This window comes from Branchiostoma floridae, chromosome 3 (assembly GCF_000003815.2).
Source record: "Branchiostoma floridae strain S238N-H82 chromosome 3, Bfl_VNyyK, whole genome shotgun sequence".
NCBI classification, from domain to species: Eukaryota; Metazoa; Chordata; class Leptocardii; order Amphioxiformes; family Branchiostomatidae; genus Branchiostoma; species Branchiostoma floridae.
Window position 1 is genome coordinate 11,680,722 of NC_049981.1, and position 15,154 is coordinate 11,695,875.

Sequence of the window (15,154 nt, forward strand, 5' to 3'; positions counted from 1 at the left end):
AGATGAAGAATTTGACTTTACAACCCGTAAATAAATAACATAGTTTACAGTAACAACATGAGACTAAAATGATGCACTCAAAAAATAGTGTGTGGGAAATGTGTATTCATTTGTATACAGGGCAGAAGAATGCACAGCTGACTGAGAATTCAATACAGGGTGGGCGGCACATCTGCCCATTGTGTGGGCTGTAGTGAAGTCAGACCTATGCATTATTTATGAAATAACCTTCGTGTCAGCAAGCATCGGTTACACCCACATACTGGTAATGATCACAGTAGCATGAAGTTAAACTGTCAGTCAGTAAATTTGAGACTTGAACACAACTTACAGTTACATCGTGTTATTGTGGCTAATTGTGTGGCTAAGGCTTGCAGGGAGAAGATGGGTGGGTCACGGGTTCGAATCCTGGTGTCCTTGCGAAAGGCACTTTCCTCACTCCACCCAGGAGTAAAAATGAGTACTTGACTTTGGTTGGGTAAGTAAAAAGCAGTGGAAGGAGAGGGATGGGCTCCAGATTCCAATTCCATGCCTTAGACACTGCCCCTATACATCCTCAAAAAGTCCTTTATCTACCTTATGATTTCAGTTGTGCGTAAGATTTATGGAATCTACTTGTTAACTAAATACAGTGATTTTTCAATGCTTCTATCCGGTTATACTGGGCTAAGCCTACCTTTAGGTTGTCATATTCCATGATGTAATGAACTATTGATCTAAGGTATCAACTGACATTGTTCATATTGAATTTAAGACAGAAACAATCCAATCACATGTAAAGCTACCTGGGGTGGCTTAGTGGATGATATAGATTATGTGTTGGCCATAAATTTTGATAGTCTAATGCTTTTTCTGTTGTCACTAATCCAGATAATAAAATCATATCAATAATTTCTAAAGACTTTAACCCTTTCTTTAAAATTACTTTGTATAAGTTATTGTTTCATATTATTTTCCTGTAGGCTTATACTATTAAATTCATTTCCTTATTCCCTACTAGTAACTAAGGCATAGCTATTGATATCCTTTGAAAAAAATTGAAGATAGTTTTGCACCAGGTTTATACAGTAATAAGCATCTAGAAGGAAAATATATTTATTATAGAAGGCAGATAGGAAGTCATTTTGCAGTATTCTCTCTGTCACAAATTCATAACACCATGAAAATATGCTTTTCAATGTATTACTACCATAACTGAACTACGGAATAGTTTGGACAGCAAATTTAGATTCAGTTAGAACACCATGAAAACCTTGATTTCTCTTCTACCGCAAAAGCAAGTCCCCACAAAAATAAATGAATTTACAGTAAAAATGCACGGAGCAGTACTGACACAAGATTTGTCCATATGATAACAGGGGCTTACGTGTACTTCATAACATAGAGATCCTCGCTTGTAATGCTTAAAAGTCAGACCCTACATGTAAATCGCAGTAAACAAGATTCAGTATTCAATCACTCTCAGTTTCAGAAAGGTCGTCTGTTCCGGGATGCCCTTGTTGGGTCCCCCCTGTGTCATTCCCAGTGTGATCTGTTTGTCTGATCTATTAAGGGAATGATCTGTCATGATTGAGAATCGAGATTAAATTTGGGACTGCAGCTGCATATATAGTACAGTCATATACAATGCATACATAGTGACTGCAGCGTTAGCAAGACCACAGCTCCCCCTAGAGACAAATAGAAGAAATGCAGGGAAAGCTTCATCCATTCTTTCCTAGCAAGGTTTTTGATTCCTAGTTTCCTCAGTGAATATGTTTGTGTGTCCTGGCATATCTTCAAAGCCATCTAAATATTGTGGAGTGGCAGAATGTGAGGCAGTAAACGGTGTAACTGGAGATTTGTAGGGTGGGAAGCTTAAGTTTGGCCCACCCAGGTCAACGTTACCTGTAGGAAGGCAGGAAAATGTATAGAGAGCATTGGCAAGAAATTCACTAATAGAATAAAAACTTCACAAAAACTCGGGGAAAATATTTCACAGAAGTACAAGTCAAGGTTTTTGATTTCTTGGGATATTGGGATGCTAATGGAAAACTTTGGCCTTTTTTCAGGAATTGTTGGACAAACCTAATGTGATAGAGTCTATGAAGGAGTTCTGCTCCAGGCAAGATGCAAAAGTCTTGGTCGTCATGACGATATCCACAAACAAGACAGGAGGCATGGAACGTCAGCTGGCTGTGTACAGTGAAGACAGCATCCTCAGAGAGAGGGTGAGGATGAAATCTTAAGACATTCTTCATTTTAGTACATCCGTATTATTCATAACTATACATATATACTATAAAACATACATATTCTAATTTCTAAACTAGTGCCACATTTGCAAAACTGGTGAAAGTAGTGTGATACTTTGCATTGTATGAATGATATGGAGTTCATTGAGAATTTGAGATACCCTAATTATGGAAATGTGATGCTGCAAAAGATGGGATAAAATTAAGCATGATAGCATGAACTCATGTTGTCTTGATACTATGTAGATATTGCAGTAAAAGTACTTCAGTATTAACAACTTGTTGCACAATATTGTAAAAATGTAAAGCATGTGTAGTGTGTAGTTGAATGTCCCCAACCCTGTTTGATACCATTTCTGTGTTTTTACAGGTGTCTGTATCGTTACAGGTGGCTGAAACACTTGACACGGCCACTAACGTTACCCTCGGGCTGTCTCACTTCGAGACCGGCATTTCCACCCTGCGAGCCTATCACCAAGGTAATGTCGCCGCCTCGCGGAAAAAAGTCCTTCCCATCCTCCAAGATTTCCTCCAAACACCATTTCAAGAACCCTCCAAACCACACCTTGCAGAAACCAGGGGCTTGTTTTCTCCAGAAAGTTCAGATACAGGGTTTGATAAGACACCGGATAGCGACGGTTGGGAACAGGAAGCGTGGTCGCCTATGAAGCACTCGGACAGTGGCCTTTTGTCAGATGACTTATTAGACAAGGAGCAAGGAAAGCCTGACTCCAACGATGTAGCGAACGTTGACGTGGAATTATTTGGTGGAAGTAGTGCTACAGCTTCAAGTACGGGTATGCAGCTTGAAGTGCAGAATGACAACCTGCTCATGTTTTCACCAGACCCCTCCCCTATGTTGGAACTACCCAACCAGATGCCTGGAAATCTGCTGGCGATATCCGACGAGGCATCACCTAACACGAGCTGCCCACGCACCCCACCAAATAGTTTCATCGACTCGACGCTAAACAACCAGAACTTTGACCAGATGAAGTTCACCACAGAAGAATTCATGGAGAGGATGAAACGAAAAAGCGAGAGCGAGGAGTTTGCCGACTTTGACCCCATAGCGACGAAGGACGTGGATATCTCGGAAAAGGACGTTGACCTCATGCAGCTGCCAACAGAGGCGACGGGGAACGTTGTGGCCTACCTCTTTGCTCAAGAAATGGTGAGCAACGTGGGGAAAGACCTAGAATCTCTACAGTTAGGAGAAAGCACTGACAATCAACAGGATGCGGATAGTAGTAGTCAAGAGGTCCTCCGTGATGACTCCGAGTTAAATGAATCCAAAGAAAGAGCCAACCCTTTCATGGATAAAACACCCGTCATTGAAACAATGCCAGATCCGTTCAGTTCTGGAGATCCGTTTGGACTTGGTTTAGACCCATTCTCTTCCGGGGGTGCTTTTGGCGAGTCGTCACCGATCGATAGCAGCAACCCATTTGGCGATAATTTCACTCCATCTGAAGTGAAACTACAGCCAGATATCTTAGGAAATGGGCTTGTGGACACATTGGTGGAAAGCCAACAACCTAAAATGGAAGAGCTTGATAAACCAAACAGCCAGGAAAATCCTTACACTGATCCTGATTTTTGGAGTTCTGGTACTAAAGAGAACACAGCAGCTGATCTTCTTGGGGATGACCCTTTTGGTCTGAAGGAAATACCACCTGATGATTTTGACAAACAATCAAGCTCATCAGGCAACTCCATCAACAACCCCTTTATGGATGACTTCGGTAACATCGAGCAAGAGCTTGATGCTGCACATACTAAACAGGAGCAAGGATCTGCTTCTCCAAACCCTTTCCTTGAAGACTTAGAAGTTATTCCTGAAGAAAACAAAACAGAAGAAAAAACTGAAAGTGATACCACAGATCTGTTTGAAGGTGAAGTAATATCAACAGCTACTGCTGAATCATCAAGAAATGACTTGACCAATCAGCAACAAGAAGGCCAAGTAACAAAAGATGAATCAGCCAATCAGAGTACAGGGGCCTTATTAGATGTTTTTGGTTCTTTCCCTCCAAGCATAGAGGACCCAGCCGGTGGTAGTCCATACTTTGACACTGAAGAAGTGTTGGATGATGCACCAGAAACTATGAGTACTCCGAAAGCGGAGGAAAAACGGGAAGCATGGAAACCGCTTTACTCTGTAGAGTCCTTGGACGAGGAATCGGAGCAGAGCACGATAACAGAGACGTCACCAGACAGCATCACAAGCCCTGTTGCAAGTCGTCTTCTAGACGTGGCGTCCCCTATGTCGTCCGAGTACAGGTCCGCTACAGAGTCTCTCGGTGCAGTGACAGACTCCGTCACTCAAAGTGAAAGTGAGATTACGGAAACATGGCCAGACGGCATAACAAGCCCTGTTGCAAGTCGTCTTCTAGACGTTACGTCCCCTTCTTCGTCCGAGTACAGGTCCGCTACAGAGTCTATCGGTGCAATGACAGACTCCGTCACTCAAAGTGAAAGTGAGATTACGGAAACATGGCCAGACGGCATAACAAGCCCTGTTGCAAGTCGTCTTCTAGACGTTACGTCCCCTTCTTCGTCCGAGTACAGGTCCGCTACAGAGTCTCTCGGTGCAATGACAGACTCCGTCACTCAAAGTGAAAGTGAGATTACGGAAACATGGCCAGACGGCATAACAAGCCCTGTTGCAAGTCGTCTTCTAGACGTGACATCCCCCACATTCTCTGACTACAAATCTGCCACAGAGTCTCTTGGTGCAATGACTCAAAGTTCCATCACTCAAAGTGAAAGTGAGTTCTTCTCTGTCACAAGTCCATCAGAAGAAAATGTCTCAGCTCTTGAGTCGCCCCCTCCTGAACCAAATGAACTTGACGATCTTGAGCACATAGAAGATATGCAGAAAAAGGATGATTCCAGTGATGATATGTCCTCTAGCCCTGGAAAGATTTCGGACGTAACCGACTCCTCGGACAGCTCAAACTCATATTCTCTGGAGAGTTCAGAACCAGCTAACACAGAATTCATGTTCTCCAAGGCTCCTACAGAAGTCATAAAAGAAGAAGACGAAGAGGAAGAAGATGATGAGCAAAAAACTCCAGTTGCACCCAGTCAAGGATTGGACCTTTTAGGACAAGATCTTCCCACTGAAAAATTCAACCCGTTTCTGGCAAAAACACCAATTGAAATGCCAAAGGAAAACCCTTTTGGGCCTGCTTCCCTCAAAGAGGTTGAAGAAAGCAGTCAGTATCCAGCTCTTGATATTTTCAGCTTTGATCCGATGCACACAGTAGACTACAGGCAAGAAGAAGAAAAATCAAAGTTTACATCCACGGAGATTGTCACTGGAGACGCCTTTGTGCCAGGGGAGCCTGAAGAAGACCAGAAGGTATATTCTTTCGGAGATGTTAACACAGAACAGTTTGCAGAGGAACTCTCCTCACAGATTGTAGGTTCTGGATTGTCCGAGTCTATCCAAGAAGCAAAGACAGTGGAGAAGCAGCCAAGTTTAGAGGAAGAAAGCACTGAGAGGTTTGCAGAGAACCTGACGACAGACGTTCTCCGTAAGGCTGTCATGGCATCCCTGAAAACTGCTGAGTCAATTGAGCAAGCTATTGAGACTCAGGACACACATGAGAGCTTTGCAGAAGACACGCTCGAACTCCCAAGCCCCATCACAGAGGAGCACTCTGATATCGATACCCAGGCAGCAGAAGAGTTTGCTGAGATGCTGACAAACCAGGTCATGAAGGATGCAACAAACAAGGATCAGGCCGCCACTGCAGTTGCCGAACGCCTTACGAAGATTGCCTTTGAGCAGGCTGCAAGGGAAGGACTGGAACTGGAACAGTTTGCAGAGAACGTCACAAGCGCCGTGTTGCAGCAGGCTGTAACGACGGACAGTGGCGAAACTGCAGACGTCCAGATCCAAGATCTAACCCCACGGTCGCAAGACAACACCATGGAGTCTTTTGCAGCTGTGGGAGAGTCTCTTGCAGCGGTGCAAACGGCAATGAGGGCAACTCTGCAAACAGCGGAGTCGATTGACGTGGCTATCAGCAAAACAGAAGCAAAGGAGGCGTTTGCCAGGGGTTTCTCACAGTTACAGGATAGTGAAGAAGAGCTGTCCAGCCCCTTGTCTGATGGCTACCCAGCCATGGATAGCTCCACGACTGATGACACCTCCACCACGTTCAGTGTCAGCAGTACGCCTCAGCTCACGTCTCCTGAAACACCAGTCAAAGCGTTTCCCGATCTCAGCGGGCCCTGGCAGGAATCCGACCAGGTGGAACTGGTTGGTACCAGGGAAGAACCGGATGGAAATAGCGAAGATCTTAACGCTGAGACAAGTGAGCAACTGCCTACAAGTGGAGAGATTGTAGAGGATCTGTTTGGATTTGGAGACAAAACAACAAAGATAGAAACCATACAAGAGCCAGCTGTTATTGTTGAAGGAACTGTGGCAATGGCTACGGGGGTAGAAGAGATGCAGGGAGCAGTAGGAGGTGTCGGGATTCTTGAAGTTCCCACGGTCAGCGTACAAAAAGCCAGTCCCATCCACACTCCGACAGACCATGACCTGGCCTATATACCGAGGGAGCTACGGGAGTCTGTCGCAGAAACTGGTGAAGCTGAACAGTTACCAGGGGTGAGAAGTCCTTTATGTTACATGGTATATTACCTTCTACATTACGTATGGTGTGCTTCTTTGTTTAGATATGAAATATTTTTGTAGTTTTGTAGTGATATTGCAAAATATCAGTTCTCAAAATTTACTTACAGTGACCAAAAAAATTACTTTAAAAACTTGATGAAGTATAACATAAACAGACTTATCAGTAGTTTTATAGACAGGTACATGTAGGAACATGTAATTTGAAATAATACTTTGCTTTGAGTTTTCCAAAACTTTAAATTTTCTAAGTACAGTATGTCTTTGTAACGTTTGTTTCTTCCTATTCAGGAGCCACTGATGTCATCATCCCCCAAGACATCAGTAATGAGTCACCCCCTGGCTGGGTCAGCACCTCCTACTCCTGAACACACAGCACAAGCAGGTGGGAACTGTTACCTTTATTTGTAGTCAGAATGTCATTACAGGTCAAACCCAACATGATGCATACATAAGGCCCCAGGAAGGGGTAGCCTGGATGGGTAGCCAGCCCAGCCCAGCCGCTCAGCCTTTTCTGTAAACCCGAACCCGAGTTATATCTAAAGTTAAGTCAAATCTGTATATTGCCACATGGCATCACATCTGTAAAGAATGGGTTTATCATTTAAAACATGATGGTACTGAGGAGGGCAGGAAGTCCACCCCAGTGTCACTGACCCTGCCAATCAAACAGACATCACTGTCGCTCGACTGAGATGGAACTTTATGCTGCCCCAGAGTTCCCAGTACTGAGAAGGAAGTTAGATCAATATCAGTGCTATTCTGTCTGGAAATATTTAGACAACAGGGTTGTATTTTTTATGGACCATAGCGCAATAGCTAGAGTCTATAGTGCTATTTCTAGATTTTTATTGCAAATTCTTCCTTTTTGAACTGTTAAGTCATAATCGAGCTTCAAAAACATGATAAATTTTTCATGTTTTGCAAACTTGGCCTTCATCCAGCCACATCTCCAAGGAGACACCAACATATGATCCATGCATGCTATATGCACGATACACCGCGCACAAGGGGATAGTTTAATCAGAAGATTCTCTCTGTAAAACACTGTAAGACATATCTTGTTAGAGACTGCAGGTTATAACAGCAGAGTGGTTTTGTCTGAAAAGAATATTTAACATCAGACTTCCTCATGACTTTGATGTACAGTGAATACTGAAATCAGTCCCTTCCAGACCATTGTGTGAGTCAGATAACAATAAGCAGCTTCCTGTCTTTCCTACCCAGAGTCTTCCGGGCGCAGGGAACGCTCCAGCCACGTGATGGAGGGGGTCGCAGTGCAGGAGGAGTGGCAAGACGATGAACTTCCAGGGTAAGGCAGTCCTGCATCTTTAACATCTTCGCTGTGATTCTTAATTCATGTCTTTTGTTGTGGTGAATTTAGATGTATGTTCAGTGTCTTCCAATGTGTTGCAACAGTTGTTTCACTTTAGTTACTGTGGAGTTATAAAGATATGGCAAAGTCTTCATTCTGAGTTCAAATGCCCCAACCATGGTGAACTTAACTGAAATATGTGATTGCTACAAAATTCATGCTTTGCCATTTCTATCATTCACTACTTTTTATTTGTTTTTGTTTATATTTCAACTTTGTCATAATTTTATATTATACAATGTGCAGGACAGCACTAACAGGACACACAAAGCTTTGTTATCGTGATGATATATACAAATATGATATAATATGTGGACCACAAATAATGATACCACTAGCAAAAGCATAAACCTAAGCATTCTTGAATCAGTGTTAAGTGCATAGCCAATTTCTCTCTGCAATGTATTTTAAACTTCAATAAATTTTAGAATCAGGATGTTGTAGAAATGCACAAAATTCATGTAGGTGACTGACAACATGTTATTCTTAGAAGTTAGAAAACATAGTCTGTTAAAATAGTATAACTTTTATTTTTAAGAATTAGTGCAGACCTTGAAGTTAATATGGAGAGCAACGTTTATCAATAAATGATTTAAGTGCCAAGAAACTTCTATCAACTTGACACGGCCCATACATGTATAAGAGCTCAGTTCACGTCGTGCCTAGCATTCTTCATAATCCTCTTTTATTGATGCCCTGTCTGACATGACAGTCACTGTGACATAGTCTTGTGACAGCATCTATACTTATTTATTAGTTCTTAAATTGGAACAGTGTCTCTTATAGTCTTTGCTAGCGTGTGACCCACTGCATACTGACAGGGTCTTCAGTAATACATTATGTCGACTTGAATCAATGTTGAGGACTGAATGACACAGTTGTGACGTCAGCAGGCTCTGATTAGTTGCCATGGCAACAGATGATGTCCGTTGTGTCCATGGAGGTCTCTGCCGAGAAATTGCTGGGCTGTTTCTGGTAACGACGTTGTTGTGTGACGTGAAATAATCCCTCCCACTGTGGTTTTAATATTTTATGACTCAAAGATATTGTTATCTGCTTTCTTTATGAGATATGTATCTTTGTGATGACGCACATATGTAGGAGGTCTCATTACTGATGTGTAGGTCTGGAACACTTGATATTGAATGGTGATTTATTACATGTATTAGATTGGTTCCAGGGGTTTAAGGTTGGGGTGCACAAGGGGGATTCATAATCAACTGTAGGTTAGTGTTGTGTTTTGGGAAGAAATCATTAACAGTGTGTGTTATAATTATATGTTTTGGATTGATACTCTCCTAGTCATGGAAAATGTATTTTATTAACCTGGCTAGGCAAAAACCTGCTGACCCCTAGCCTTTTTATTGACAGCTTGCAAGGGACACAAGTTTATGAAAAATTTTCAAAAATGTTATAATAGAATTGTTTCCCAGCCTAATCTCCTTACTTCTGTGGCAGTAGTAAATTGTGCTTGAGAATGTGCAATTTAAATGTGTATATTTTATATCGAAAATGCCGGTGTTTTGATGCATTTGAGTTTTGTTACAGTATTCACTCAGGCTGAAATGTAAGAACAAGACAACTCCTACCAATACCAATCCCTTTTTAGGAGAGTAATTATTGGAAACAACATTTTTTCTTTTATGTGGGTCTAAATACTAGTACCAAGATCTGAACCTTGCACCAACAGTTATTCTTGCCTGGCCCTAAGTCAAGTACTCAGGAAGCCAAATTGTTTCTGTCATCTTAACAAATAACAGGCTGATATGTAGTGGCATCTGAAGTGCCATTAGCTGCAGCAGATAGTGCTGGCAGCTTGCCGACACCATGTGACACAGAAACAGTGCCAACAGGAACGCAAATTTCATTACTGCTGTTTGGAGTAAAATGGCCTCGACAATTTGCTAATTGCCAGACCCATAGAAATTACAATAAGTCATTCAGTGATAAGTTTCACTGTTTTATATGGCCACCACCAGAAAATTGACTTTTGTGTTACTAATAGAATATTTTTAGATGGCAATTCTTAATGGAAAACTTCATTTTGTATTACATGTATTTAATTATTTTATCTTAAAGAAAAAGGTAAATTGCAAGAAAATGATACATTCAATTTGATAATCATTGAACATATACATTGTACCTTAAAGAATCTAAAACGCGTATGACCTAGAAATGGGGACCTTTTTGTCTGTATTTTTTCTCAGGCAAACATATTTATTATTGATAGAGCTTCACACTGTAATCCATAATGTTATTATGATAGGAGATTGCTAATATTTGTTTAATTTGGAATGAATTTAGTATCAGTATCTGTCAGCCAACTTGTTACAGTTTTGTGTTCTACTTGTGCTTTGCATTCTAGGCAAGGAAGTGAGATTGTCAGATACAGCCTGTGGTTATTTGACCTTTTTCTTGGTGCGTTATGTGTGGTTGACAGGGTTGTGTCCTGAGGCATAAAATATTAATGAAACGCTCGAGGGCCACGAAAGGATTTATCCTTCAATGGAACATTTAACTGGAGAGCTCACAAGAATATTGTATACACGTACTAGCAAATATGAAAAATAGAATATCGTGAAAGAAGGCAGTTTCCATTTGTTACCTTGTGATTTTTCTATTCATCTTATCTGACAGTGTGTGGAAAATTTTGTTGTTTCTTTCACTGCAGTAAACAGATGTGCCAGCAAATTATCATTTGATAAACAGATTCGTCAAATATCGACACATTGGTTAATGATGTATGCTATTAACCCAAAGAGGATATACAGGTCATGAAACACTATGCATAAATTGCCATGAGAGGTAATTGCCCATCTATTTATACACAGTGTGTCGCCCCCTTTCTTCCCCCTCAGAATTCCCCTGCATTCCAACAGTTATTGATTTTTCGTGGAATTCCGTGGCCAGAATACGTCGGGATAGTTGCCCGGATTTTCCAGTTATTCCGGTGTGTTGCCACCTCTTCCTGAATCAGCGCTTCCCTTGACGGTTTCGGATTCCAATTTCCTGTATCTAACCTTGATGAAGGTCACCCGGGCATGACGCCGAAAACGGCTTTCCAAGATGGCCGTCTGTAATCAGTGTTACTTGCAGTTTTTCCCCCGGTGACGGTTGTTGCTGTGTACTTATCATCATGGGCTCACTGTAGGTTTGACCTTCAAATTTCATCTTTCTGTATTTTTCTGTGTTTTCCATAATACATTGTATGCATGCTTCTCATATAACGATGAGTAGAGCAAGTATTGGAGCACAGTCAGCGCTTTAGGCAATCAGCCCTAAGGCTTTCTTTGTGTTATCCTTAGAGCCTATTTCCATGCAATTTTCCTAGTGGAACTGGAAGCATTCAAAAGCCATACTGTCTTTATCATCAATTTAATGAATCATTGATTGTGTGATAGTCCATTCTGTAGTTTGTAGTCAATTTGTGGTAAGATTTTTACGCATTCTGTAGTTTTGAGTTCCTAGGAATTTGGTACAGGTGTTGTGAATAGGAAGAGGAATGACCAATTGATTTTTCCATGGTCTCCTAGTACAGAAAGACCAGCAACTGAGGCCCTGAACAGGGTAGAAGGCCATATTGCCCAGGTATTACGTTTGAACAGAATGCCATAGATTTCAGAATATACCTACCCAAATAACGAAATCAAAAGAATGTAGACTTGTAGTTTAAAAAGATTTCTGTTTATTTTACAAGCTTGAGTGTATTAGGTAAAATTATAAACTGTACTGCAGGGGATATTTAGTTGGTGATACACTGTAAGCATTATTTCCAAAATAGTTGCAAAGCTCCCTTGGGTACTATGTTATTCAGCACAATCAATATGCAGCATGTAACCTTGTAAACAGTTGTCTGAGAGATATCTATTCAAATTGTAGAAGCTGTTGAAGCTGTAAAATTTTGAATGTATTATGCTTTCAAAGTATTAGAATTTTATAGATTTGACTTGATTTTGATAACTAATGTTAGCTTTACTTGACAATGTAAATTATTTGTTTTGGAAATATTTCTAGGTTTCTGCTACAAATTAAATGGTCCCTATATAAGGAATGGTGTCAATGATTGCATAAAAGCATGACCACGTAGATCTGGAATGGTTCCTACCAAAATAGCAACCTTTTAGCACTGATTGGTTGAGCCATGTCCAACTCGGACACCACTATATAATAATACCTTTTAGAAAACTTCACTGATGACAAGAAGATAAGGATGAATTTTCAATCTTTGTTTAAATTTCATCTAGATTTATTATGTTCTATGATTGTGTGTCATCATTGACTTAAAGGTATAAAACTATTAAAAGAGAAAAACAATTGAAAGCATTTACAATGATTATCATCGTGCTTGTGATATTCCAAAAAATTTTATCTATTTCAAATGCAACTAAATACAGTCATGCATTATGATTCATAAATTTGTAATACTATATTCTCCTGTATTGTTGCAATAGACCACAAAATTTGATTATTCCTTGTCAAGATTCAATGCATAGAATGAAGTAGAGGAGTATTATATACCACGCTCTAAAACCTATTGTTTTAAGGTACAAGTTTCTGTTCAGCCCAGATACCTTTCCCTAGCCTCAGTCTAAAAGTATTTCCCCTTGAGCAAGTGTCTGTAATGGAGGCCACTGGATTACCAATCTGACCCAAAACACTAAATGTAATTATGAAAGGTTTTGTGGGCTTTTCCACTCACAAGCATGACTTTTTTGCCCCCTAGCTATGATTACCTGCCTTATTTGAAGTCATGCACATTGCTTACCAAAGTGTGCAAAGATTTGCTTGACTGTACAATACAGGAATTTGCTAGACATTAGGGAGTAAAAATAGGTATAGGTATAAAGGTAGTCTCATAGCTTTTTTAAGGCCGTAAGATGTTATCTACTGTGTATAGGGCATGATTTTAAAAGACAGAACCCATCCCTCTCCTCCATTGCCTTTTAATATCCCAACTGAAGATAGGTGTACATCTGGATAGAGTTAGCAAAGGTAAGGTAAGTGCCTTTCAAAGGTACACAGCATCTAGCCAAGGACAAGGAATTGAACTCATGACCTCTAAGTCTAATGTCTAAGCCTTATCCCATCAAAGAAGTTTTCCTATCCCATTCAATGCCACGGAGAAATAAGGAATTGCGCACCTAACAAATTCCATAAAAACATTTAATGCTCAATATAGATTACTAGTATCTCATAAGCTAGTTATTGGCCCCAAACTTAAGTTGTGGAAGAAAACCCCCTTGCAGTCCTGTAAGTTTTGTGGGTGGAATATAACAGTTTGTAACAGTCTACTGAACAATACGACAGGATGTGTGTAGGTGGTTATGAATGTTAGCTATAAGACAGGAGGACTTGTGTAGGTGGTTATGAATATTATCTATAAGACAGGTGGACTTGTGTAGGTGGTTATGAATGTTAACTTCACTGACGCAGGTGGTGGTTCTCAACTTCCATCTTGTCTTATTTGGTCTCATGCTGGCTTATAATTGGCCCTATATAACTCAAGATTTTTCTTGGGAGTCTTCCACTGTCTTCTGACATGTTGGTGAGGCAAAGGTATTACAGTACTGTTACATTTTGTTGTATTTGATTTCTATGATATTCATAGCTTGCATTGAAAAGTCTCTGAATCTCTCTGTAATGGTCTGTTAATGCCTTTAAGTTTGCCATGATTTAATTTTGTGGAATGAATAAAATGGAGTGTACACGACCATGGTTCTAAGTTCATTGTAGTGCCAGTCACATACTACACAGTTACTGTAATGGAAAAACAGTTATAAGTTCATGGTGAAGCAGTCAGTGCAAAAGTTGCAAGTTTTTAATATATACATTGTCAAACCACCGCAAAAATTTCAAGAATTATTGTATGACATCAACGTACTCGTCACCACTTTGTTTGATGTTTTGCCAATTGTAAAACCTACATTTGTATGTTGATGAGCATTGCGCTTAGTTCTACATTGACTGTTATTGTACAATAATCATGTAAATTGTCAGTTACATTGTACAGATAGCCTTCAGCATAAGTTTACAGTAAGGATATCTTTTCTGTATTCATAGGACATCTGAAAGTCAGACATAAGTCATTCTATGGGGATTTCAATGTCATACGCTCATCAGTCTGTTGGTTGTCTCTGGAAATGGAATAAGCCCATGTGGAGTTATGTGAGACGGAAACAAGGATCCGTGTGTGAAAGGTGGCCATGTAATGTGGCAACAGAGGCTGACACTGATTACATTTCAGCCACCCATAGACCACTTGGGAATAACAATGCTCTTGGCAAGCTTCCCATGTATAGAGCTAAAAGGTGGCGCAGAGACTCCTGTGCCATCGAAACAGGTGCAAATAGTGACAATGTACAGTTAAGACTATTCAGGATTGAGACAAACAAGAATAGCAATGAATTAACAATCATGACACTTAGCTACAGTGCAATATAGAACCAGTCTGTATCTTTGCGAGGAGGGTAACAAATGGGAACCAAAATGCTGGCTGTTCTTGTTATCTACTAGTAGTACATGTAAAGCTGTCAGTAAAGCAACGTGTTGTCCAGAGATACAATGGATGTACATGTATGCTTAGCCTAGAAGAATTGTATCCTATCTTTGATTTTTGTTGTTGTATATTGTACAACTACAATTAGTGTTTTGACAAGCACTAATACAATGCATGGTGCTTCAGCACCAAGGAGACCCATAATACCCAGCAATAGTGATGTATGTAGTAATCATTTGCCCTTTGCTGGGTTTTTAATCAAAAGATACTACATATTTAAAAAATGTGCAATTTTTACATTGTACATGTCCAGGCATGTGTTACTGATGTCGTCATTACCCTGCTGTGTAGCTAGGCAACTACCGGAGGATGACCTGGAGGATCATGGGACAGAGTCA

At 40.5% G+C, this 15,154-nt stretch overlaps 1 protein-coding gene across 1 annotated transcript in view; it reads left to right on the top strand.

Moving 5' to 3' along the window:
* Positions 1 to 15,154, top strand: part of LOC118411684 (protein prune homolog 2-like) — a 29,506-nt gene that overhangs the window by 13,150 nt on the left and 1,202 nt on the right. Inside the window, exons 7-11 of the mRNA XM_035814162.1 lie at positions 2,052 to 2,210; positions 2,605 to 6,861; positions 7,177 to 7,270; positions 8,113 to 8,197; positions 15,112 to 15,150. Of these exons, the coding sequence (XP_035670055.1) occupies positions 2,052 to 2,210; positions 2,605 to 6,861; positions 7,177 to 7,270; positions 8,113 to 8,197; positions 15,112 to 15,150 (4,634 nt within the window). The remainder of the gene's footprint in view (positions 1 to 2,051; positions 2,211 to 2,604; positions 6,862 to 7,176; positions 7,271 to 8,112; positions 8,198 to 15,111; positions 15,151 to 15,154) is intronic.